Here is a 27021-nt window from a genome sequence, read left to right on the forward strand (position 1 = left end):
ATTTGACATTCCTTCTCTGTTCTGTCTTTGGTGCATGCAGGAGGAAAGGGGAGGGGGACTGAGGGGTTCAGGGAGAGAGGCTCACCCCTGTCGGAGTCCGAGCGCTCAGAGGAGACTGTGGAGCCAATGCTGTCCATCCGTATCCTCTCAATGCCCAGCTTCTCCAACTGCCTCTTCAGGTGCCGCTGCTCTCGTTGAAGCTGATCTATTTGGTGAATGGCTTTTCTGTCACAATCTTCAAGTTTCTGCAAGTCAAAGGGGTAGCTATTGGAACCCACAGGCAGATTTCAAAATTGGCAGTCTCCCTGCACCTTCCTCTCTCAAAGTGAAATCTGCCAATTTTCTGTAGAGATGCCATTTTCTATGCCTCTTGTGAAGTTTCTGAGAGACAAGAAGCTAAATGGTCAGCGACTCCTGTCTTCATCTAACTTCTTCAGTATCAACACACTGTGAGGACTTGTACCATCACAGGGGTTCTAGCATCCTGGCACCTTTCAATTTTAATACAAAAATGACCACAAGATCTCCCCTGTCTGCAGTGAAACCCTTAATACCCAGTCTGCCTGAACTGGAACACTACTTAGGATGGGAGCTTAGGAAACACACTGCCACTTAAAAATGTTTATTCAAATACATGTCCCAATTATCTAAGCTCTTTTTTTGTTTCATGCCAACTCTCAATTAACTTCTGTTTGTTAGCAGGAAATAACAGTCCCTTTTGATTCCAAATTGTCCAACAAAAGAGCTTAGAAAACATTTCCAAAGAACTGTTTTATGAATCTGTCCTTTTAACTTCTCATAGTCAGATAATTTATAAGATTGGTTAATTGTGGTTATTTTACTTTAAACAGAGGTTTTTTTTTTTGTCCCCCCCCCCCCAGGACTGTCACACATTCAAGCTAACAATCATAATTAGAATAAGATCTGTGTAGAAATGGCTGACTATGGAAACACACTAACAGTTACTGTGACCGCGGCTCTCCATTTGAATACAAGTCCCTTGCCCTTTCCTCATCAGGCTACATGCTAAGGGTGAGTCTGTCTGTGCCAGATGCTCTGGGAGGTGCTGGGGACAACTCAATAGTCACACAAACCACAGTCAAGTGCCAAGTGTTGAGAGCAATACTGACGGTCAGGACCACCTTTCACAGGAAGGAGGTGATCAGGTGAGGGAAAGTTTCCTGGAGCTAGTGCTGAGAGCCGAAGGATGACAAGAAGTTTACTGGGTGAAGGGGAAACAGCATGGAAAAAGGCCCCGTGGTAAGTGTATGGTGAGTGGGAGAAGGGCTGGAGCAGAGAAGGTGGCATATAAAACAAGATGCAGCTGCGTGGGCAGGTGAGGACCAGGCCAGGCAGAGCTCGGGGCAGGACTGCTGACAATGTGTTGTCAAACAACTGTAAACAGGGTGATGTGCTGACTGAGTTTTGGGAGGACTCTCTTCTGGAAGCATGGACAACAACTGTGTGTGTGTGGGGGGTGGGTAGTGTCAGAGGAATGCAGGTAAAGTTCTGAGTAGTTTATTGTAGCAGTGATCACGAGGTGATGATGGGACTAGAGCAGGCTGTGAAGTATTTCAGGTGGTGATGACAGCTATGTAGTTCAGGAGCAAGAGTTATGACAGACCACCCTGAGTTTCCGGCGTCACTCAGATGGACAGTAGGGGGGATTGTCACTTCAGGTGCCTGAGAGGTGAGCATGCTTAGCTTGGGGGTCTCTATAATTCAGCTACAAGGCAGGGTGGAGTGACTTGGAGGAGAGCACTGTCCTGGAGATAGTGTATTTGCTGTCCACAACAACAGACAAACCTTTCACATAGGTGAAGCTAAAGCATCCAAAAGCTATTCACTATACTTACCTTTATGTGCAATTTGGCTTTTGTTAGTAAACTCAATGTAGTGTGCCGGTTTGACTCGGGCCCAAGGGGCACCAGCCCCTTCAACTTCTCCAGACACAAGCGAAGATGGGCCCGCCTGTGGAAACAAGGTTAGAGCCCTTAAGAATCTAGAACACACTCCAGAAGAATAGATTCAAAAAAAAAAAAAAAATTGTACAGACCCAATGACGGTAAATGTCCTAATGACCTCTTGCCAAATAAACATCTTTCGAAACTAGACAATTCTGTGTGGGGGTAGATAGCATAATGGTTATGCAAAGAGACTTTCATGCCTGAGGCTCTTGAAGTCCCAGGTTCAATCCCCCACACCACCATAAACCAGAGCTGGGCAGTGCTCTGGTGAAAGAAAGAAAGAAAGAAAGAAAGAAAGAAAGAAAGAAAGAAAGAAAGAAAGGGAAACCAGACAATTCTGAGGGGCCAGGCAGTGACAACTAGGTGTGTGTACATTATTATGTGCAAAGACCCAGGTTAATGCCCCTGATCCCCACTTGCTAGAGGGAAGCTTCACCAGCAGTGTTGTAGGAGTCTCCCTATATCCCGTCCTATCAAATAAAAAGGAAAAAAGAAGATAACTCTGGTTTGAGTAAGAAAAAGAACAAAAGTTTTCTTGAATCTATAATACAGGAATACCCAACACTGGGTACGTTTATTAAGGCATTTTTTGTTTGTTTTGTCTTTTTTTAGGTTCCTTCATTAAGACTGACAGATAATCCAAATTCAGAAAATAATGGCATGCCAAGGTGAGAATCCTTTTAACCCATAATCCTTATTCCCTGCTTAGTACCACTAATATCATGATCATAACATTGCCACAAATAAATATTTTCACATGTGAATGGCAGCGTTATGCTGGATTCTTATAGCTTTCTTTGTAATAACAAAGACTGAGACAACCCAAATGGCAATCAGTAGTAATCTGTTTAAAGTGTGGTATGTCAATACAGTGGATTACTATGCAGCTGTAAAAAGCAAATGAGCATGTATTCTATATAGCGGTAGGAAGAGAGCTCTCAGAAATGTTAAGAAAAGCAAGACATCAAACAGTGCACATGATATGTGCTATTGTGGGGATAAACAGATGAAAGATGACTTTCTTGTTATCTCAGTCTCATGTCTGGATTCATCTTCTTCTTATTATTATAATTATTCTGAACCCCCCCCCCCCCATAAAGGAGTAGTCTCACACTCTCCAAGGGCTCACCAAGCCCTGACAAACTCGAGTACAGCACCCACTCCAGATCTGGGGAAATTAAACAGTGTAAATGCCCTACTATCTTATAAGTCAACCACTTGTTCTGAAAACCTGTTCATGTGGAATGACCACAAGCAAAGAAATTAAAGGTCTGCTCTGAAACTACTGGGGTGGGGGAAGCTCGCATGTGAAATATACTTGTTCAACTTGGAAAAGAATCTCCTTCAGAAAGAACACTGAGAGTGGATTGTTTTTAGACACACCTGGAGAAAGTAGAATTGGTCTCAGTTACCCACCTTATTTGTCACTACAAAGTTAGTAGTGTAATTGCCAAACTAGGAAAAGTTCAGAAGTTAAAATTAGATTTAGACATCTTCGGCCTGCCTGTTATTTGCAGAGACCACACATGATTCAGAGCAGAGTCATAGTAGTTCTTTTATGCTGTGGATCTATCTAACATATGAGTATGCAAATTTTTAGGAAGTTTGTCTACTGATAGAAAGAGTCATCTTTCCCTGCATCGTCATGTCTAGTTATACAAGGAAAAAAGCCCAGAAAGTACAGACTCCACCACCCAAATGCAGGTTTCCAAAAAGTACTCTGACTTGTCGAGTTGGAACTAAAGCCATTTTGACTAATTTGAGCCAAGGATAATTCAAGTTCAGTGTTTTCTGGCCTAGTTCTATGAAAATAGACCCAGAACACTTTCTGAACTTTTGTAGTGATCCAAAGCCAACTTCTCTTTGGCAGTGTCCGCCTTAGTCTTCTCATTACTTGCACTGCCTGACGGCTGCCCTGCCCACCTGCCACACATGTGCAAACAGAGTCCCAAGCTGGTGTCAAGGTCAATCACAGGGAAGGGATGTGGTTTATTAAATAGGTTCAAGTCCATCATACAGTAAAGAAATTCCATTCCAGAATCGTATAAAGCTAACAGGCCTCTGTTAACAGCTTCCATCCAAGTTCTCCCAACTCATTCTTCACTATTCTCCCCCCAAGGACTATGGTCCTATAAAAGGGTCCTATTGTTGCATTTTGAACCAGTCCCCTGATCTAGCGGGAGCTTTGCCACACATACTTTGATGATGATTTTGGATCTTCTCCCATCACATCTACTAGTCCTTCCTTGTGTTGTCAAGAGTTATCTGCCCAATCCACAGAGCTCCAGACAAGGGCTGTGCAAATTGCAACTCTCTCCTGTCCCCTACAGCCTCTTTTTTTTGCACTGATCCAACTGCTTTATCCTTAGGTCATGAACTCCAACAAACTCAACTGCTGACTCTTCAGAAATATCACTTTCATTATTCTGAATAGGTTGATATACCTTTGGTCTATGGTAGCACAAAGAAACCAATCTTTGGTCTGTGCTACAATTAGTAAGGCTCAGAATCAAATATGGCCTGTAACTATTGATAAATAAATTAGATATAAACTATACCTTAGTTATATTGCTTTTAAAGAGTCTCTTTATATTTATGACTTATTTTGGTGGAACGAGGGTATCAATCATGTGATTTCACCACTATGGGTCAATTTTTTTTTTTAATTTTTTATTCAGGGGGAGAGGATGGGGATAGAGATACCACAGTATCTCTCATGTGGTGATGGGACTACCTAGGTCATGTGCATGGTGATCTCTCCACCCATCAATTTTCAGTTTCTTAAATATTTACTTTGGAAAGGGGGAGAGACACCAAAGCACTGTTTAGCTCTGACTATGATGGTGCTAGGGATTGAATCTGGGATTTCAGTTTCAGGCATGAAAGTCTTTTGCAGAGCCATTGTGCTATCTCCTCAATTTTATTATTTTTATATTATGAATTTATCAGTCTGTATAAAACTAAAAATGAGTATAGTCTGCCTACAAACCTATGTATTTTCAAGGAAAAAACTGAACATATCTTTTTGTATGTTTTTAAAAAATATTTATTTATTCCCTTTTGTTGCCCTTGTTGTTTTATTGTTGTAGTTATTATTGTTGTCATCGTTGTCAGATAGGACAGAGAGAAATGGAGAGAGGAGGGGTAGACAGAGAGGGGGAGAGAAAGATAGACACCTGCAGACCTGCTTCACTTCTTGTGAAGTGACTCCCCTGAAGGTGGGAAGCTGGGGGCTCGAACCAGGATCCTTATGCCGAACATATCCTTTTTAATGATACAAAATTTGCCTTTGAAAGTATAAATGTTGTAGAGACTTCTGACATATATAAAGAGTGAGGAATATGCTGCACTGGATATTAAATTGCATTATGAAGCTTCCACAATTAAAAACAGCATACAATATAGGAACAGACAAATCAAGTGAACATGTAAAAAAAAAAAATCACCACAAATACTCAAGACTAGATATGAATGACACAAAATGGAGCTATTGAACCAAATCCTTGAGAAAGGATGGATTAGTCAGAAAAATGGGATGTGGGAAGTTAACATAAAGTTTATTAAACCTTTTTAATTGCCACAAGGGTTATCCCTCCGGCTTGGTACCTGCATGACCAATCTACTACTCCAAGCAGTCTTTTTTCCTTTTCTTTTCTTTTTCTTTCATTTTATACAGAAGAACCGAGGAGAGAGAGATACCTGCAACACTGCTTGTGAAGCTTCTCCCTGCAGGTGGGGACTGGGGGCCTAACCCCAGGTCCTTAGGCATGGTATAGTGTGTGTGCTCCACTGGTGGACTCCCACCAGCCCCCAAACAAATTTTGAAATACAGACTTGTTCTTACGCTTCCTCAATTCTTGTCTGCCACGAATTATAGAAAACTAAATGTCCAAGTGAAGGAAATCACTAATGGGATATATTCTGGGCTGTGTGAGGCTCTATCGCCTACCAGAGCTTGGCAGTAACAGAAGGCACTAAAACTAGCTAGCGTTGGACATTTCTGAATGCTGCTGTTCTTATGTCTGCCAACAGACTCAAGCTTCCTTGGTCTATCCACACCTGTCTCTCAGGCTAGAAGGTTTGAAAGTTGCTGAAGACATGCAACAACAACAACAACAAAAAAGCAAGACTAAACAATAGTACCGTACTATCTGTAGATAGTTCTCCTGAATAGATCGTGGTCCTCTTATAGTGTTTCCTGGCTTGGGTATAATCAGACCCGGAGTTGTATAAATCAGGTATGTAATGGTGCCTCTGTGTTTTGAGGCACTATCAGAGACTACACTTTTACTGAACAAACTGAAATTACTCTATTTCTCAGGCTTTCACAGTTAAGTATATCATACACACACACACACACACACACACACACACACACACACACAGGTGTGTATAGAGTAGCAACCAGTAGAGGAGGTAGTTAAGCAACTGGGCTCATAGATAGAAATACTGAAGTAAATACTGAACTTTTTCATTCATTTATTTCAGTAGCATTTCTCAAGAATTAGTACATTTACATTTTCCAAGGTGAAGGATATAAAGTTGAATAAACCAAGCAAGTCTCTGTCTTTGCAGTTCTGAGAATTTAAAGTGGTATGAAAATTATTGCAGAATCATTTATCTGAACTACCGTCAGACTATGACAAGCATCTCAAAGTTCTAGAGTGAGCTCCCCTCCCCTTTGACTTTTACCAAACATGTTCTTTCTTTTTTCTTCCCTACATCTTGTTTGACTTAACTTCTCTATAGAGTTTTAAGCTTTCATAGCCTTCCCTCCCTTTTTCAAATAGATTAATTCATTCATTTATGAGCTGCAGGCTATGTATCTGTTCTGTTTCTTGCATTACCAAATAGTGGAAGAGACATAAGTCTCTACTACTTCATGTTAACCCATTGGAATCTAGAAATAGTGATTATCCTTATAGGTAGAACAAGGGCAAAAAATAAGGAAAACAGAAAATGCAACTTGGACTGGGTGTGGTATACTGCACCAAAGCAAAGGATTCTGGGGAAGGAGCAGGTAGGGCTTTGGTGTCCTGGTACATGATGGTGGAAAAGGATCTAAGTTCTTAAGACACCTATCATGGGGAGATGAGAAATTGTACCCATATGTCAAAACTATACTATAAGCTATTAACACCCCCCAATAAAATGATAAAAATAAGTAAAAGAGTAAGTTTAAAAAAAAAACAAAACAAAACACTGGTCATCTGCAGATGCTCGTCAAAGAATGAGAATCTTATTTCTGGTAATCCATGTTCCTTCTCTTTGAGGAATGCTCTACTTAACATGATACAAGAAACCTCACAGTATTAGCTTTTCATTGAAATTAGGCCAGAGATTATTAACCAAAAAATAAAGTCACAAAAGCAATAGCCCATTTAGCTGTTAGGTTTCTCCATTTTATGTCCTATGTGTGGACAGAGATTAAGCCACATAAACAAGTTCATAAATCTTATAGGGGGAGTCGGGCAGTAGCGCAGTGGGTTAAGCGCAGAAAGGATCCCGGTTCAAGCCCCCGGGCCCCCACCTGCAGGGGGGTCGCTTCACATGTGATGAAGCAGGTCTGCAGGTGACTGACTATCTTTCTCTCTCCTCCTGTCTTCCCCATCTCTCTCCATTTCTCTCTGTCTTATCCAACAACAACGACACCAATAACAACAACAATAACTACAACAATTATAAAACAACAAGGGCAACAAAAGGAAATAAATTAAAAAAAAACCATAAATCTTATAGGTTCACTGGAGAGTAAATAAAAATAATCTCATATGAGTATATATGAACTGAATAGTAAGGAAAAAAAGGTTATTATAGAGTAAGAAGAAACAAATCTTAAATCAGAAAGTACACCCTAAAAATGATTAAGTCACACAAGAGCCTAACTTCCACATTTTGGGTTGAGAACACACTCTTACTGGATTATAAAAATGAAAATTACAAGTCATCCTTAGAGAAAAGCACTTTCTCATCCTTTCTCTAAAATGACCCCCATTATAAACAACTGCCAGAGGTATCAACTGAAGGAACCAGAAACTATCACATAATTGTGATTGTAATCTTTGTGAAAAAAATATTGGGTTGTTGGAAAAGTCATGACTCAGTTTTGCACTGAAAAATAAAGAAAAATCCATCAAGACTTTTCCGACAAATCCAATACAAAGGTTGTTACATATGCCAGCTATATTGGGAATATGTCACTCCTTGCATAAACTGCAATTCAAGAAGGCTATACTTTGAAGTTATGATGGCACTTGTACAAAATACATCTAATAACTATATATATCAGTATTTCCTCAATAAAGTAATACTATGGGGTATGGTAAGGTGGTCATGTACCTGGTTGAGCGCACACATTACCATATACAAGGACCCAGGCTCAAGGCCCTGGTCCCCACCTGCAGGGGAGACGCATCATTAGTGGAGAAGCAAGGCTGCAGGTATCTCTCTTCCTCTCCCCCCAATCTCAATTCTCTGTCTTATCAAAATTTTTAAAAATATTTAAAAATAAATGATACTACAAAATTTAAAATGTATTAAATATGTAAGTATGCCTCAGTACTAATTCCCTTTCTAAAGACCAATTCAAGTATAAATCCTTTTTTGGCTCTCCCTCTCTTTGGCTACTTTTGTCTATGACAAAAAGCCTGGGAGTGCCAATGTTCCAGGTAGGAGATTGGAAAAGGGTTGAATAGTCAGCATATATCAACTCTCCAAGTTCTTCCACGGGCAGATTATCTACTCAAGAGATATATTCAAAAAAATTCAAAAAAGATAGATTCTAGTGGCTATTATCTGTGCTTCCTTTATACCATCCAAAAGGACCAAATTTGCACCCTGATACCTCTATGTTCTTCCTTTATAATAACCAGGCGGAGCCCTTCATCCCATGTGGCAACAAAGCAATGTTTCAACATCTTAGGGTGAAATCTGAATATGGTCTAGAGACTTCAGAAGCCCTAAGAGTGCTGCAATGCCAACCGCAATGCTGGACCAATACAACACTCAGTCTCTCACGCTCTGTTATAAGGAGCTTGGTCACTAAAAAGTCAAAACTTCAAACTAACTATGATAGAGGCCTGGAATCAATTACAAAATTTGCCAGATGAGATCCGACTGCAATGTCTTCGGAAGAATGCTAGAACAGATGCTACTGAAATGCTCTTTGACCAAATGAAAACAGATCAGGCTGCTGAGTCCTCTCCACAGAGCACACACAAAAATCTTTTGTCAGTAGGTCAGAAGACTTTGGCAGAGGTATTTTTCTAGACCAGCTGCCTAATTCCAGCAAGGCCTATGCACGATCATTCCAGAAAAATGAGTGTCTGCTATTAAAGGTGATACCAGAGTTTTCTTTTGGAAAAATGTCCATTCTAGCACCTGACTATTGACCCATGGGCTGCAGTTCATGTGTTCACTCAACCTCCATTTGCTGAAGGCCTTATTGAAAAGCATTCAAAACAGAGAAATTCCCAGTTAAGAGAAGAGAACAAGAATAAAGGGCATAGGACAAGAAAGGGGGGAGTCGGGCGGTAGCGCAGCGGGTTAAGCACACGTGGCGCAAGGTGCAAGGACCGGCGTAAGGATCCTGGTTTGAGCCCCCGGTTCCCCACCTGCAGGGGAGTCGCTTCACAGGCGGTGAAGCAGGTCTGCAGGTGTCTATCTTTCTCTCCCTCTCTCTGTCTTCCCCTCCTCTCTCCATTTCTCTCTGTCCTATGCAATGACTATAACAATAATAAAAAGACAACAAGGGCAACAAAAGGGAAAATAAATAAAATTAAAAAAAAAAAACAAGAAAGGGAAAAAAGATTTCCTATATTCCAATAGTGACTAGTAGCTATAATGAAAATAACGTTTTAAAAGTAAATACAGGAAGATCTTTTATAGCGAACGTGTGAGGCCTAGATGGAAACTCTCTAAATTTTTACTCAGAGATAAGAGATTTGGTGGCACACCTAATAGAGTACACATGTTACAGTACATGAGGACCTGGGTCAAGCCAGGAAGTTTCAAGAATGGTGAAGGAGTACTGTACATTATCTCTCTCCATTTTATTTTTTAATTTTTTTGTATATTATTTTGAAGGGCTTTGAATTATTTAAAGTAAATGGTCATTTGCTTCCTGGACTGTTGTGGCTTATACATTGCTTCATCACAGGTGGCCTTGATGAATGCACTACTTAGAACCCAGCAAATTTAATTTAATTATTTTTATTTTAAACCAGAGCACTGCTCAGCTCTGGCTTATACATGGTATGGGGGGGATTGAAGCTGTGACTTTGGAGCCTCAGGCACAAGAGTCTCTTTGCATATCCATTATGCTATCTACCCCTCCCCTCTCAGTTTCTGTTTCTATCCAAAATAAATATTAAAAAATTTTTATTTAAAAAAGATAAGAGATTTTAATAAAAGGCAACACACACCAACTACTAGATGTAAGGTGCTTATATTTATACATACACATGTATATGTATATATATATTATAATGAATTTTATACATGTATATATATTTATACATGTATATATTATAATGAATTTTAAGATGCTTATATTTATACATACACATGTATATATATATTATAATGAATCTTAACTTCATATATTATAATGAAATTTTAATTTTAAATTTATATTAGACTTATAAAATTTTTATCAATCACTTAAGTTTTAAAATCCCCCAAGAATTTAGAGTCTGAGGAACTGAGGGGGCTGGGCAGTGGCACACACGTTACCCTGAGCAAAGACCTGGGTTCAAGGACCTGCTCCCCACCTGAAAGGGAGAAGCTTCATGAGCAGTGAAGCAAGTACTGCAGGTCTCTCTCTCTTCTTCTCTACCTCCCTCTCCCCTCTTAGTTTTTCTCTGTCTTATCAAAGAAAGAAGGAAAAGAAGAAGAAAAAAAGAAAACCACCAAGGAATCAAACTGATTATAAAATTCATTAGGAAAGTGAACTGGTGAAAATAGCTGAGAACATGGTAAAATGAAAGAGCTTTGCCTGACCAGATCCTGAAATATACAAAACTATGAAGATCACAGCCACATAGACTGGCACAAAGAGCAGACGGATCAGTGGGATAGAAGAACTAGTCTAAAAACAGGTTCAGCCATCAGTAAGAACTTAGTGTACGGGGAGTCGGGCTGTAGCGCAGCGGGTTAAGCGCAGGTGGCGCAAAGCACAAGGACCGGCATAAGGATCCCGGTTCGAACCCCGGCTCCCCACCTGCAGGGGAGTCGCTTCACAGGTGGTGAAGCAGGTCTGCAGGTGTCTATCTTTCTCTCCTCCTCTCTGTCTTCCCCTCCTCTCTCTGCATTTCTCTCTGTCCTATCCAACAACGACAACAACAATAAAACAACAAAGGGCAACAAAAGGGAATAAATAAAATATTTTAAAAAAAAGGACTTAGTGTACAACAGAAGCAACGCCTTCAAATAAAGAGGAAAAGACTTTCTGTAAAGGTAAACGAAAAACTGGACAACAGATACTATAATACACAAAGTAACAATCTCATATTTATCTTTTGTAGTATATATTCATTTCAAAATTAAAATATAATTCAGTAGACAATTGGACAAAAGTTATTTAATTGACAATTTTCATAAGCACCGATATGGAAACTGTTCATCTGTAAAGTATTATAAGAAAAGTGCCAGGGAGCTCCTCCTAGGAAGGTGGAGTGGTGTTCTGGTTTCTCTCTTTTAACTTTCTCTCTCCCTTCCCTCCCTACCTAAACAGTGAAAATATTGGCTTGAGGAAGCCACTCAATGGTAGTATTATACATAAGCGAAACCCTGGCAGTATTTCTTTGGCACAGTATTAAAATGTAAAATAAATAGTCTGTTTCTAACTTATCAAAGTCATAGAGGTTTTAAATTACATATCAACTTGAGAAGATATATGGACAATAATGCAGAAAACCCACTGAGTGGGCAATCCAGCGGGCAACATCAAAAACCCCAACACCATGCATCCCATTAAGTCCACAACTATGTATTTACTCTGAGGAAACAATTATGATGATGAATGAATGAATCAGCAAAATAGTTGAAGGAGACTTTGTTTTTTATATTAGTGAAAGACTGGGAAGAACTTAAGTCAGGTTTTGGTCATAACTTATGGCGCATCCATGACAATACTAGGCACCCACTAAAAGTGAACACTAGAAGACTCAGTGCCATTAGAAATGTTGATAATGTAGCTCAGAAAAGAAATCACAACATTATTCATAAGCATTTTTTTAAAGGAGGGTATAGGTAGATTACATAATAGCTATGCAAAGAGACTCCCATGCCTGAAGCTACAAAGGCCCAGGGTTCAATCCCCCACACCACCATAAACTAGAGCTGAGCAGTGCTCTGGTTAAAAATAAATAAATAAATAAATAAATAAATTTTAAAGTATGCATAAAAGTCTAGGTAGCTTACCCAGAAAAGCCCTGGTTGGAAAAAAAAAAAGTCTAGATGGGTGACCAGGAAGTTGACTTACATTGTAGAGTCTAGGACTTGCATGTGTGAGGCTCTGGGTTCCAAACCCAGCACTGTACATGTCCTCTCTGCCTCTCTCTCTCAACAAACATGGAGGGCTAGGAGATAACTAGCTGGTAGAGTACACACTTTGCTGTGCCTGAGGATCTGGGTTTGGGCCCCCAGCCACCACATGGAAGTACCATGCAAAGGTGAAGTTTTTCGAGTGGCACAGTGGTTCTCTGGTGTCTTGTCTTCTTTTTCTCCCTCTCTGTCTGTCACCCTCAACCTGAAAAAAGAAAGAGTCCACTGGGAACAGTGCAGTAACGTAGGCTCTAAGTCCCAGTGAAGCCTTGACAGAAGAAACAGGTCTAGATGGATACCTATTTAAGGATGTTAGTCATTGTTACTGCTACAAGGCCTAATACAGGTATATTTATATTTTGTGCTTTTTTGAACTTTTAAATTCTCTATACTAAATTATTATAATTAAAATTTGCTTTCCCAAACAATTAAAAAAAACATTAAAGTTCTACTAGTTCCCTCTGGCTGTTAGAATTATGGATGATTTAACTTTTTAGTATGACTGCTCTATTTCTCAACATTTTCTACAAAATTGGTAAAGAATAAATATCACACATTCACCAAGGATGTTTCTGTAGGAGGGCAGAGAAGCACATGCCAAGTCTCTAATACCCAGAATGAAACTAAGCTGAATAGTGCACCCCCACCCCCCATGAAGTTATCATCTTCATTGGGCTCAGCAACCTCCAGACCTAGTACAGGGTGCCCCATAAGTGCCTAGCTTGTTAGATGAAAAATACCACTGCTGCCATCAACAACTCTCACCTCCACCAGTCAAAAGCTTTCAACTTTCTACCAGTGACAAGATATAAGTAATGGTTGAAGGAATTCATTACTACTAAATCAGGTCTGTAAGGAATACTAAAGGGATTCACATGAAATGAAAACATAGAATGACATCAGCCACAGGAGAAAATAACCAAAGCTCAAGGCTATAGACACTGACAGTGGAACAGAGGTTAACAAAGGGCTATGGGAGCAGGGGAGGGGTGTCCAGTAGGCTTTGGTGGAGGGATATTGGTACTCTGGTAGACATTTTGCGGTGAGAAATTATGCTTTTAAAGTAGGCTTGTAGACAGTGCTTTGATGTCTCTCCCTCTCTCTGCTCTCTAAAGTAAAAGAATTAAAAAACTGGTTCCAAGGAAGTGATGGTACTGTGTATGTGAGAGGCCAAAGTACCAATGAAAACACAAGGGACCAACCCCAGTATAATCAACTCTGCACTGTCAAAGTGGAACAACATTTCTATTGCTAAAAGTTTTTTTAAAAAATATATTTATGTATTTATTATTGGATAGAGGCAGAGAGAAATTGAGAGGAGAGGGGGAAGTAAGAGGGAGAGAGACACCTGCAGTCCTGCTTTACCACTTGTGAAGCTTTCCCCCTGCAGGTGGGGACCAGGGGCTTGAACCTGGGTCCTTGTGTACTGTAATGTGTGCACCACCACCTGGCCCCTTGTTAAAAGTTTTTAAGCTGACTTTTTTTTTTTTTTTTTTTAGTCGTGGCATCTCTTTATATGCTGTTTTAAGGTCAAAACAACCGTCTAAAATGTGTTAACATTTAATAAAGCAGTATTCTTTTATATAAGTTAGCTACTAAAAACAGGGAGATTACAGGAACAGTTGTTCAACTGATCTCAAAATGCTAGAATTTTTATGCGTCCACACCAGTTCCCAGAAGAGCCCAATAACTTTCGTCTCCTGGGCTGTAGCGACCAATGATAGCTTACATTTGGTAAATCTGAGTCCTTGCTTCCTTCTCTTCTACTCACATGCTCTAAATCAGAGAAAGAATTATCAAGACTTTAAAATATCAAATTTCCAAAAATGAAAGAATAGGGACTAGATAACCAGCCCTTCAACAAGTGAAAGTTAGCTCCTCACAGAGCAGCAGTCTGAATTATAAGCAGTTTGCCCAGTGGTGACTTTGAATCTAGTTTTCTCAACTTTTTGCCTCCCCAATCTCCTGTGTATACCCCAATCTTAGCACATACTGCATTACCCAAAACTGTCTGTTTTTTTTTTAATCTTTATTTATTGGATAGAGACAGCCATAAATCAAAAGGGAAGGGGGTGATAGAGAGGGAGAGAGACAGAGAGACACCTGCAGCCCTGTTTTCACCACTCGTAAAGCTTTTCCCCCCGCAGGTGGGGACCGAGGGCTCGAACCTGGGTCCTTGAGCATTGTAATACATGCGCTCAACCAGGTGTGACACCACCCACCCCCTTTTTTTGTTAGGCAAATTACATTTCTCTAGGATAGAGACCAAGGTGATTTAATCCCCATTATGAAGTTAATATGTAGTACTTGGTCTAATTTATTTTTGGCATGGTATAAGTAGGAAATATCCAACTCTAAACTATGAAAACATAAGGCAGAGTTGACATTCTGTGACAGTCCTGCAGAGCTAAAAGGTGCAAAACTGTAGCAAGTCTTCTAAGATTCCTTATCTGACAGGATGAACTTTTAGTAGGAAATATAAATGCTTAAGTAAAATGGTAACTAGGAAGAGAATTAGACTTCTAAGCCGAAAATAGTCCCAGTTTTCCCACTTCAACCCAAAGGCAAGAAGATGGAAGAGAATCTAAACTAGTAAAACTACATCTGACTCTCTTTAGACAGAAACTTCTGCCTTTCCAGTTCATGTAAACTCCTGCAGCTTAAGGGAAACTTAAAATACATCAGCCACAATTACAGAGAAATTAAAAGGGAAAGAGGGATGAGAATTGTTCTCTCCCCCTCTGTGTCTCCCTCCCTCTATCCCTCCTTTCTAACTTTCTCCCTTTCCATAATGGAACAAAACCAAATGTTTTCCCTGTGCAAGATCCCCTTCCCTAAAGGGCGAGGGTCTGGTCTACCCTTTTGCTGATGAAACGTGTCATTCAGATGCTGACTTTCAGAATCAGGCTTCTCTTCAAAGAGAATTTTCATGGAAAAACCACATGTATTTACTAAGCCATCATTACACATCATCTTGTTCATGCAGGCACCCAAGAGTTGCTCAATCTGGATGGGGGTAACCCATACTTCAAATTGACGGGAGCTCAGAGACCAGAATGAAACGTGTCCAATGATTCTCAGCACTGACTGTATATGAGAACTGGCTGGGGAGGCTTAATAAAAACAAGTGCAGATTCCCAGCCCAAAATAACTATAAATCAGAATTACTAGGGGTGAGATAAGCAGTGTTTTTCACTTATTTTTAATGACAAAGAATTGTCATTTATTTTTTCAGCATGGTAGAAACAAGTACTTATGATTTTGCTCAATTTTATCACTTTACTGGGGGGGTTAAGACGTCTCCACTAGGGGGGTCAGGTGGTAGCGCAGTGGGTTAAGTGCAGGTGGCGCAAAGCGCAAGGACTGACATAAGGATCCCAGTTCAAGTCACCGGCTCCCCACCTCCAGGGGGGTTGCTTCACAAGTGGTGAAGCAGGTCTGCCGGTGTCTGTTTTTCTCACCCTCTCTGTCTTCCCCATCTCTCTCCATTTCTCTCTGTCCTATTCAATAACATCAATAACAATAATAATAATAACCACAACAACGCTAAAACAACAAGGGCAACAAAAAGGGGAAAAAATAGTTTCCAGGAGCAGTGGATTTGTGGTGCAGGCATGGAGCCCCAGCAATAACCCTGGAGGCCAAAAAAAAAAAAAAGGTCTCTACTAGTGAGGAAATGGCTTTAAAACGCTCCATGGAGAGGAACGGTTTTGATAATACCAGATAGGCGAAACACTGCTAACTATTGAAAATGGGTGGTGGACACCTAGAAACTGATTACATTATCTACTCCCCTTCTGTATATTTGAAATTTTCTATAAAAAAGTTATTTTACAGGTCAGAGAGATGGTTGAGCAGTAGAATACACACACACACACACACACACACACACACACACACACACACCTCTTGCATGTGTGAAGCCATTGGTTTGATTACTGCCATTGCATTAAAAACAAAACAAAACAAAAAAGGCAGTGGCTGGGTGGTGCACCTGGCGGAATGCACATGTTAACAATGTGCAAGAACCAGGGTTCGAGCCCTCAGTTCTCACCTGCAGAAGGAAAGCTTTATGAGTGGTGAAGCAGTGTTGCAGGTGTCTCTCTTCTCCCTATCACCCCATACCTTTTCCAATTTCTGGCTGTTTCTGTCCAATAAATAAATAAAAATACAAAAAAAATTTTAAAGACAAAAGAAATACAAGACTATAAATGGCAGAAAAGTACCCAGGTATGTGTCTCATTCAATCATAAAAAAGCTAATAAAATTCTGTTCTCTCCCATCCAAAATATTTGTGCATAATGTAAAAACTGTTTTGAATATTTTAACTTTTAGTTACACAAAACAGAATATATATATATATCACATATACCCTGAACCCTGTGTGAGAAGTAAAGTATTATAAACTCTTTCAACTTCCTCAGTGGAACTGGCAGCACTGTGGTACAAGCTGGGCATTGCACAAAGGTACCTTGCCAAGGGGAGGGAGATCTCTTTTTGAGGTACAAAGGCACTGTCTGTTGCTAGGTTGTGGCTCCATGGAGTTGATGCTTTCTTTTGTTAATTCAAATGCATACATTTAAAAAAAAAAACACTAAAGTTCTGGATGGGGGAGATAGAATAATAGTTATACAAACAGACTCTCATGCCTGAAGCTCTGAGGTCCCAAGTTCAAGCCCCTGTACCACCATGAACCAGAACTGAGCAGTGCCCTGGAAAAAAATAGCAAAAAAAACCAAACAAAAAACCTGAAGTTTTATAAGTGGCTTTAATGTGTAACCCAAGTTGACAACTACTAAACTAAATCACTGGAAGGAGGAACAAACTTGATCTGAAAAGTAAAGATTTAAATACGCAGCAAGGGACAATTCAGACTAGAGAGAGAGAACCCAGTAAGGGTGGCAGGCCGCTTCTAACTTGTCACCATCTCTAATTTCTGTTATGCACATATTTGTCTGGCTTTTGAGAATATAAGTAAACTGCAAAATACACACACACATACACAAACACATGCTCACGCATGCGTCTGCCTGTGTATGCAGATGACTTACGGCAGCACTGCCAATTAAATAGCATGTTAGATTGTTGTTGTTGTTTTCTTTTCTTAATACTATTTGTGGAAACACTGCCCAGGGCCTGAAATGCTTTTGGCTTGTGGAATAATCACATAGAAAGGCACTCCCTTATGTGACTTGCCCTCTTGAGACAACTAATATCACCAGCTATAATGTTCTGTGTGGCACGGCTGAATAAATACTATTAACTATTAATTCTTACATCAGAAAACTAGTGGCTCCATGTTGCTGGAACCTTCAGTGCTCACAAATTTGACTGTACTTCTTCACACAGTAAGCAACAGGATTTCCTTCGTGTGTGTTCAGTTTTATTCTGAATTTTGAAACATCCAGAAAAATCACTTGAAACTCTTCTAAGTGTTATTGGAATGAATGTGTATTTATGTATGATATGCCTTAATTCATACCTTCTGGCAGCTCTGTATACACTATACTGTCAAATATTGAAATTAAAGTTCCCTAGTTTTATTAGATTTTATACAGTTATGACATTGCAGTATGATTATACAAGAGTAAAAGATTATTACATCTGTTTAAAGGAAGGAAGGAAGGAAGGAAGGAAGGGAGAAAGACACTCCTCGAAAGAAAGAAAGAAAGAAAGAAAGAAAGAAAGAAAGAAAGGAAGGAAGGAAGGAAGGAAGAAAGAAAGAAAGAAAGAAAGAAAGAAAGAAAGAAAGAAAGAGAGAGAGAGAGAAATACACTCCTCAGGAGGAACAAGCTTTGAGGGTAAGGGATGATGAACCCTTCATTACCTAAGCAACTTAAGAGCAATGCTTCTTAGAGGGCCCTGAGTGAATTCTTAAATCAGGTGCTATTTGTGGGAACAGTGAAAAAGAATAATAAAAGTCTCAATACAATGAAAAAATATAGTACCAATAACTCCCTCATCACACCCCTCCTCCAAATCTCCAACTTACCTATTCTTCTCCATTTCATTGTGAGTTGATCTGAAAAGAGAGATAAGAAAAGCATGAGATTATGCTCATTTTAAAAGATTGCTTCGACATCAACATAATTATTTTAACGTCTTTCTAAAGTTGGCAGGAGAGAATACAGAGAAAGGAAGAAAATCTCAATTCATTTTGGGAGTTAAATGCAAATACTAAGACAGAATTCAAGAAAGTAAGAGGAATACATCCCTTAGAAAAATAATACATTTTAAGAGGGGAAATAAAAGGGGCCTATTTATACAACACTAAAACAGCTGCACAATGCAATGAGAATTTGGGTTATATAATACCATAATACTTCTATAAGCTGAGGGTAGAACACTGGAGGTGGCACCTACCTCCCTAACATGTAATGTAAACCAAAATAAGTTGTTTGACTATAGGATACAGGATTTTAAAATTATTATTATTTCTTTATTGTTTTTTTAAATTTTTTTTAAAGAATTTTGTTTCATGTGAGGTTTTGTTTTCACATGAGAGAGAAAAAAGCTAGACTACTACTTCAGTACAATGGCCCTGGGGATCAATCCTGGAACCCGGGGCACTCAAGTCCTATGCTTTACCAGTTGCTATCTGCTCAGGATACAGTTTTAAGTGGTTTACAATAACCCCTCTTTCCTCAGACTATTAAAGTGACTATTTCATCATACATAATCTGCTGAAAACTACCAAATGCTTTCTAGGAAGGGGCTTCCATAATTCAGCTCAACATAAAGACAACAGATTGGTTAAAGAAGCTGTTAATAGAGCTTGTCGCTTGATTGGTACTGTGGATGAAATAAAGTTCTTTACTGACTTGTCCTCACCTAACCCCTCTGTAAAATGGGAGTAAAAATTAATGCTAATTATTTACTGGACAAGTGTAGACCAATGAGGTAGCACTGTGATTAGAGAACCTTGGATGAAAGCTGCAGTAGATACAAAATCATATTATTAGCGTGTTTATAGCTGGCTTTGAGTAGGTCTGGTCTAGAAATTTATGAACAGGATTCCACAGAAATCACAAGTCAGTCAAGTTGGTCACTTTGGGCCCCTCTTTATACAACTCCTTGCTAACTAGTTATAAAAAAAAATTGAGGGGGGGTCAGGCAGTAGCGCACGAGGCGCAAAGTGCAAGAACCGGAGTAAGGATCCCAGTTGGAGCCGTGGCTCCCCACCTACAGGGGAGTCACTTCACAAACGGTAAAGCAGGTCTGCAGGTGTCTCTCTTTCTCTCCCTGTCTTCCCTTCTTCTCTCCATTTCTCTCTGTCCTATTCAATAACGACAACATCAACAACAACAATAACTACAACAACAATAAAACAAGGGAAACAAAAGGGAAAACTAATTTTTTAAAAAGTTGAGGAAGTTCCCAGTATTATAAAAGAGTCAAATCTTCACCTCTCCTATGGAAATTCTCTAAAAATCTAATCAATTCAGGGAATTACGGCCTGGCTGAGGTCATGAATTTTGTGGGGCCATAGTCAGAAATTTACTGGATCAAAGAAACAAATCCTCACAATAATCATGGAAGAACATTTGGGAAAGTCCAGGCACTCAAAGGTTCCCCTTTAAGGCTCCTGGAATATTATTCTTCATTCACGAGGAAAAACAAAACAATGACAGCACTTTGAGTTTTAAAATACTGGCTTTCTTGGTAAAGGACAGGTGGTTAGTTTATTAATTACTTAAGTTTAAATTGGTTTTCAATTGATCATAGCGTTTTTCAGTTACATTTTCTGGAGTTACTTCCTGGACTGGGCAGCCGGAAAACACTGTTAATAAGGATCTAGCCTGTACTGCAAACCTTTGGCTTTAAAGCACGTGGCATGAGGACCTAGTGAGGGTTGTATTGTTATATGGGAAACTGGGGAATGTTATGCATGTACAAACTGTTGTACTTACTGTTGAATGTAAAACATTAATTCCCGAATAAAGAAATAATAAAAAAAAAGCACGTGGCATTTGGTTTTTTTTTTTTTAATAATTTATTTCTTTATTGGGGAATTAATGCTTTACATTCAACAGTAAATACAATAGTTTGTACATGCATAACATTCCCCAGATTCCCATGGCATTTTGGTTTTTAACAGGGAATAACAAGTTCAAAGTCTGACAGATTCTTTTAAATGGAATAAAGTATATGATGACAGCTGGTCAAGATTTCTCTGTTTAACTGTAAATATGGATCATGCTCAGCTGGTGATGGAGAAGAGTGAATATCTGAGAACATGGTCTCTGATTATAGAAAATAACAGCATGCTTAACAAAAATGTTCAGATTCCTGAAGTATTAAAAAAAAAGTCAATCCTCAAGACAAAATTTTTTTTTAATCTTTATTTTCTTTATTTAAATCTTTTTAAAGATTTAATAAATCTTTTTTATTATCTTTATTTACTGGCTAGAGACAGCCAGAAATCAAGAAGGAAAGAGATGATAGAGAGGGAGGGATAGAGAGAAACCTGCAACACTACTTCACCACTTGCAAAGCATTCCCCCTGCAGGTGGGGTCTGGAAGCTCGAACCTGGGTCCTTGTACGCTCAATCAGGTGCGCCACCACCTGGCCCAAGACAAAATTTTATTCTAATTTCACATCAAGCACGATTCTTTGCAGACTTTGAACAGTTTTAGAAACTACACATGTGATTATTTAAGAGTGTTGACCATGGGGGGAAGGCCAAGCAGTAGCATGCCCAGCAGAGTTCACACTTAACATGTACAAGAAGTGGGGTTCAAGCCCCTGGTCCCCACAAGCAAGGTGGGGGGAACTTCATGAGTGGTGAAGCAGTGCTGCAAGCATCTGTTTTCCTTTTTTCTTCTTTATTTCCCCCTTCTCTCTCAATTTCTTTCTATTCTATCAAAGAAAAGGAAAAAATTGCCACCAGACCTGAAGATTCATTGTGTAGGCACTGGTCTGTTATAAGCATGGTGGCAATAATATATATATATATATATATATATATATATATATATATATATGCCATGTGGTGATTTTTATAAGGCAGTTTTTTATCTAATAAGTAATTATTGAAGAATGCTTGATTTATTGAAACTGAGTTTATAGTTTATATTTAGAAGTCCAATGCGCTATCCATTGCGCCACGGAGCCACCTCTGAGTTTATATTTAGTGAAAAGAAAGCCTTTCAGAAAATGATCATTTCAGAGATTACTTGCCAATTCTGTGGATGGTTAAAGAGTTGTATTTTAAATGAAAATATTACATATATAAAGTGTTAGTTTTATTTATATAAAAATTTAATTTTTTTGTAATAGAGTTGATAAGGATCAAATGTGACCATGTAAAAGTATATTCTTTTAAAAAAATTATTATCTTATTTATTGGATAGAGACAGTCAGGAAGGGGGTGACAGGGAGGGAGAGAGACAGCGAGACTCCTGCTACACTGCTTTACCACTCACAAAGCTTTCCCGCTGCAGGTGGGGACCAGGGGCTCAAACCTGGGTCCTTATGCACCATAACATGTGTTCAACCAGGTGAGCCACCACCCTGCCACTAAAAGTATATTTTGACAGAAATATAACTGAGCAAACTAAAGAGTACCAAGCAAAGAAAAAGCTCTTGAATTCAAAAAGACTATCTGTAGTTGTTTTATAAAAGAGCTGGTAGCAAATCGTGGACTTCCTCTTTCATGTGAGTGCCAAAGCCTGTTCTACCAATTTAAGAAAGCATACTTTAAAAGCTTTGGGTTTTACTGTTATTATTCAATTCTGACTATTTAGAAAATGACTTCCAAAATGTTAAGAGAGAAAATAAAGGGGGTATCTCCTTGTATTCCAGTATTTTGCATGATTCAAAAACAATCAACATTTACAATATCTTTTTTTTTTTTAAAATAAGACACTAGGGGAACTTAATTAGGTTCTGCATTTTCAGTTCCCAAGTAGTTTTGACACTGGCTAAATCTTATTTTCTACTGACCAAGGAAAAGTGCTCCCACTAAGATTCCACAAATAACACGACATCTCAACCTGGAGTGGGAAAAAATAATTGTTATCCAATGTTTATATAAACCAGCAGTAAACTCTAACCCTCACTTCAAATTTAAAATCTCTAACTTTCATGGCCTTGGATATATGTCTAATACAAAGCAAGGGGTCAAACTGCATTCTCTGGAGAGATGCCTCATTGCTCAGGTAGGGCTCATTCTGAACAGGTCATAAAGGAAGTGATCACATTTAAATAATAACAACCTGTTCTTGCTTCATATGTTTGCTTGGTGTCATCTCCAGGTTTAATCATGGCCTCTCAGAAGTGCTTGCCTTACTGAAGATACCATACTAATTTATTATTAGTTAAGGATATGAACAACTGTGGGAGCTTTCTTCAATTTTTTTTTTTTTTTTAACTAGAGTACTGCTCAGCTCTGGTTTATGATGGTGTAGGGGATTGAACCTGGGACTTTGGAGCCTCAGGCAGAGAATCTCTTTGCATGACTATTATGCTATGCTATCTGTCCCTGCCTAACTGTGGGAGTCTCCCCCTCTCCCCGTGGGAGTCTTTAACCATGGCAATCAAGCCAACCCAACTAACAGAATAGAGTTTTCTAAAAATTAAGCATTTGCAGTCATTTCTTAAGAATAATCTAGATATTAAAGAGAAGAGAAATCATCCATTTTCTGACAAGTTCTCAACCAACATTTTTCTTTCCTGATCATAATCACATAGAAAGACACATAGAAAAACATAGAAAGACACATAAAAGACACATAGAAAGACATAGAAAGGGGGCAGAGGACCCTTTTCCAGCACTGTTTTGGAAGTAAGCTATTTTTCTTCAACATTTCCTGCTTCTCTTCTCTCTAGCAGTGAACACTTCCCCACCCAACTCCAACACACACACACACACACACACACACACCTTTCATAGGAACTCAGGAAAAATATGGAAAGTCAAACCTCATCCAAACAATTAAAAAACACACACACACATATACATACATACAAACACACACAAAAGTACAACATAGATTAACTGTCATATTGTTGCACAGTACAAGGGAATATTAATATCTTTCTTAAGAGGTATCCACAGAACAACTGGTTACTTACTACCTTTAGGTAAAGCTGAAAATGAGAGAGAAAGGAAAAGCCACCTGGTAACCACCAGGTTCATCCTTCATGAACCTTCTAGTTTAAGAGTTCAGTACATGTATGCTGCTGCTCACATCTTGTGGGCCCACCAAACACTAAGGAAAATGTGGTGAATCAAGGACAGAACTGGCAGCAAGAACAAATGAGTTTTAGGTCTAAGTGGGGGGGGGGGCGGGCTCTGGGCTTTTAAGGGTCTGTTATGCCACTGAGGCTAACCAAAGACAAGTATTACAGAAAATTATTTACGAGGATGAAGAGGGATAGGAATTCTAAATCAGTGGTCCGGGAGGTGGCGTAGTGGATAAAGCATTGGACTCTCAAGCATGAGGTTCTGAGTTCAATCCCCGGCAGCACATGTACCAGAGTGATGTCTGGTTCTTTCTCTCTCTCCTCCTATCTTTCTCATAAATAAATTAAAAAATAAATAAATAAAGGAATTCTAAATCAGTTATGAAAAGGTCAATGATTTTAATTTACTGGAATGAAAGGTATTTAACTGGATGGATCTTAAAACATTTCTTAACATATTTTAAGGGCAAAGAGGGAAAAGGGGGCAAAAGAATTAATGGAGTACTCATTTATACCAGGAAATATGTTCAGTACTTCAATGTGTGATGTCACTGACCTTTAGATAGTTCCCAGTGAAGTTCATAAATTTTGAGAACCATAAATCCAATATAAAAGTGTTTTGGCACAATAATATTTTAATATTATGTGTTTCTTCATCACTAAAGAGGTAGGTTTTAACCTCAATTATTCCTCCTTGCCATTACAAGTAAAAGTGACAAATTAGAATCCAAGAAATAGCTATTTGATTAGCATGTCAAATATGAAAAACCCCATCTCTGTCAAGTCAGATGTTTTCACGTTTATTAAAATCATCACTATGAAAATGGAGGTCATAGATAATGCCCAACATTGCAGCAATTATTGAAAACTTGCTCTGAATCTGCAATTTTTGAAGGCAAAAATAAAAACAAAAAACCTGTCACTGTTGCTAATTAATTTCAGTGGGGGTTTCTGCAAACTCTTCTTCCGAAAGAAAAATAAAATATTTAAAAGTTCAGAAAAAAAAGTATTTCCATTTCTCTTTTCAGTCCACTCAACCAAACAGAAGGAGAGTTTCGTTCCATGGCTTAGGACCATGTGAGCATTGCTGAACGATGAGTGCCACTTAATGTATTTACAGGGTTATAATCACAACAGGCAACTTTTATTCCGCAGTTTGTGTCAGCTGCAGTATAATCTATAAGAGAAAGAGAAATATTTACCAAATTACCTGCTGCTGCTGCTATTCTTCTTCGATTTGTTCCTCCGTTTTAAGGCATCTCTGTCCTTGTTATTGTAAGGTAACATGGAGGCATAACCATGTTCAGCTTCTAGAAAACCGGAGGATCCAGTTAATGAATGAGCTCAGAACATTACTCTCCTTCCTGCCACAGTATTTCCTTTCACATTTTATTTTTGCATTAAGTGAATGTTGTGGAAATAAAAGCAGAGTGGAATTCTTAGAACAATGATTTTTTTTTTTTTTTTTGAGTGAATACCCTCAATTCGCAGCAGGTGTAGGGAGCATTCCAGCTGCTCATTGTTGAGAAAGACAGCTAATCTCTTGGAGCCTGGGTCTCCCTTTAGCAATGTCCAGCAGCAGGTTGGCTGTGTTCAGGGGGATCAGCCTCGGGGTAAGGTGCGGGGTATGCACGGAGGCTGCGGCGCAGGGGTGCTGAGGAGGAGCCGGGTGTCCACTTGGGGTCCGGCTGGGATGAGCCCCGGTGAGGTAGACTGAGAGCCTGACTGAGGAGCCCGTAGACATCCCACTCGTGACCAGGCGGGGAGGCAGCGGCGCCAGGACCCCGGGGGTCAGCGCCTCCATTCATTGCCCGTGGGACAGCGGCGGTCTCCCCTCGGACCCTCCGCGCGTGGGGAGCGCTGCAGGGGTTGGGAGCGCTCGCGGTCGCGCTCTCCGCGCCTCCAACCACCCCCGAGCGGCTGGACGCCCCGACCCAATGTCAGACCCTCAGAGTCCCATACCCCGACTCCGGCCAGAACCCCTCCAGTCCCCGTGCACCTCTCTCCCGTCGCTCCAGGTAGTCAGCCGCCTCCAGAAGCATCTGGATGTTCATCCGAACCGCCGCCGCCATTCTGCACCGGGGGCCGGAGCCACGGGACCAACCCCCACTGCCCACGGGCTCGCTGCCTCTCCCGGACACCCGCACCCCGCCGTGGACCCCGCGGAGCAGGCTTGAGAGAGCTTCTCTGGAGACCACGCTGGCCAGAAGGGGGAGGAGGCCGGTGATCTAGGCACCGCCTACGCCGTGACAGAACCTGGAGAAGAGCAGCAGCCGCCACCGCCGCGGAGTGTTTATCCCCGACTCACCATCCCCCCGCCCCCAGCCCCTTCTCTTGACAGGCCCGCTTCGGCTTCGTTCCTCATTGGGCACCCCCAAAGCGCCCCGCCCCTAGTCTTGTCCGATTGGGGAATGGCCTCAAGACTCCGCCCCCTAGGGTCCGCTTCTCTCGCTGGTTGGCCACGCTTGACAAGGCCCGGACTCCACCCCCTCCCTCCAATTGGTGACAGGATTCGCAACTCCGCCTCGTGCTGTTTCCCTGTTTTCCATTGGTTCCATACCGACAACCGAGCCCCCTTCTGCTTTGTTGGTACTGGTCAAGAGCTACAGAGAGGAGCCACTTCGCTTATCTCCTATTGGTGAAGACTTCTGAAACCTCCCGGCTACGATGACGTCACCCTTCTCCCGGCCCCGCGACCCCGGAGTAGCGAGTGGTCAGTCGCTCGGCTACTCTTTCCCTGGGCTGGCATTGACTAAGGCCGGCCCGGGCGTCGGGCCGCGCTGATTCACCTGCCGTGGCTGGCTGACACCACCTGGCGCCTCCCAGACCGAGTCAGACCTGTTGCCTGGACTTGTCCCCGAGGAAAAGTCCCGGGGACCTGTCAGGCATCCCTAAGAGGAAAGATAGCACGCACGTCTCCTGGACTCTCGACTGCTCAGGTTCACGCAGGAGCCCTGGGCTAAAGCGCTGCGGCATGAGACGGTCCCCAGAACTCAGGCACTGAGGGTCCAGTCGCAAATCCCCCTGAAAGGAGAGCAGTGTTGTCACCCTCACGCATGGCCGCAGGCCCAGGGCTCTGGCGGGTGCCACGTGGCTGTGGGGCTGGAGGGAAAAAGCCTGCTCTGTTAAATGCGCACTCCCCAGCCTTCCTCAGAAAGTGCTGGAATCAGCATACAGCGTGATTTACTCCCTAAGTATTGGCATAATCACTCCCTCATGAGATTTAGAAGCTCAGACTTCCTGTATGTATTCCAAAAGGATGTGGAATCCTGAGGCTTTCTCTCATCTAGAAACCCCTTTCAAGGCTTCATTTTAATTCTA

At 40.5% G+C, this 27021-nt stretch overlaps 1 protein-coding gene and 1 long non-coding RNA gene across 2 annotated transcripts in view; one reads left to right on the forward strand and one right to left on the reverse strand.

The window, feature by feature from the left end:
- Positions 1-6421, forward strand: part of LOC107522404 (uncharacterized) — a 233694-nt gene extending 227273 nt beyond the window's left edge. Inside the window, exons 11-12 of the long non-coding RNA XR_009548925.1 lie at positions 2580-2635; positions 5644-6421. This is a non-coding gene — a long non-coding RNA (uncharacterized LOC107522404). The remainder of the gene's footprint in view (positions 1-2579; positions 2636-5643) is intronic.
- The window catches only part of MXD1 (MAX dimerization protein 1), a 28702-nt gene extending 2689 nt beyond the window's left edge, over positions 1-26013 (reverse strand). The window contains exons 1-5 of the mRNA XM_007521247.3: positions 25700-26013; positions 24911-25010; positions 18505-18534; positions 1857-1971; positions 86-245 (exon numbers count right to left, since the gene is read on the reverse strand). Coding sequence (XP_007521309.1) covers positions 86-245; positions 1857-1971; positions 18505-18534; positions 24911-25010; positions 25700-25772 — 478 coding nt within the window. The 5' untranslated portion in view covers positions 25773-26013. The remainder of the gene's footprint in view (positions 1-85; positions 246-1856; positions 1972-18504; positions 18535-24910; positions 25011-25699) is intronic.
- Positions 26014-27021: the final 1008 nt, after the last annotated feature.

Source organism: Erinaceus europaeus, chromosome 3, assembly GCF_950295315.1.
Source record: "Erinaceus europaeus chromosome 3, mEriEur2.1, whole genome shotgun sequence".
NCBI lineage: Eukaryota > Metazoa > Chordata > Mammalia > Eulipotyphla > Erinaceidae > Erinaceus > Erinaceus europaeus.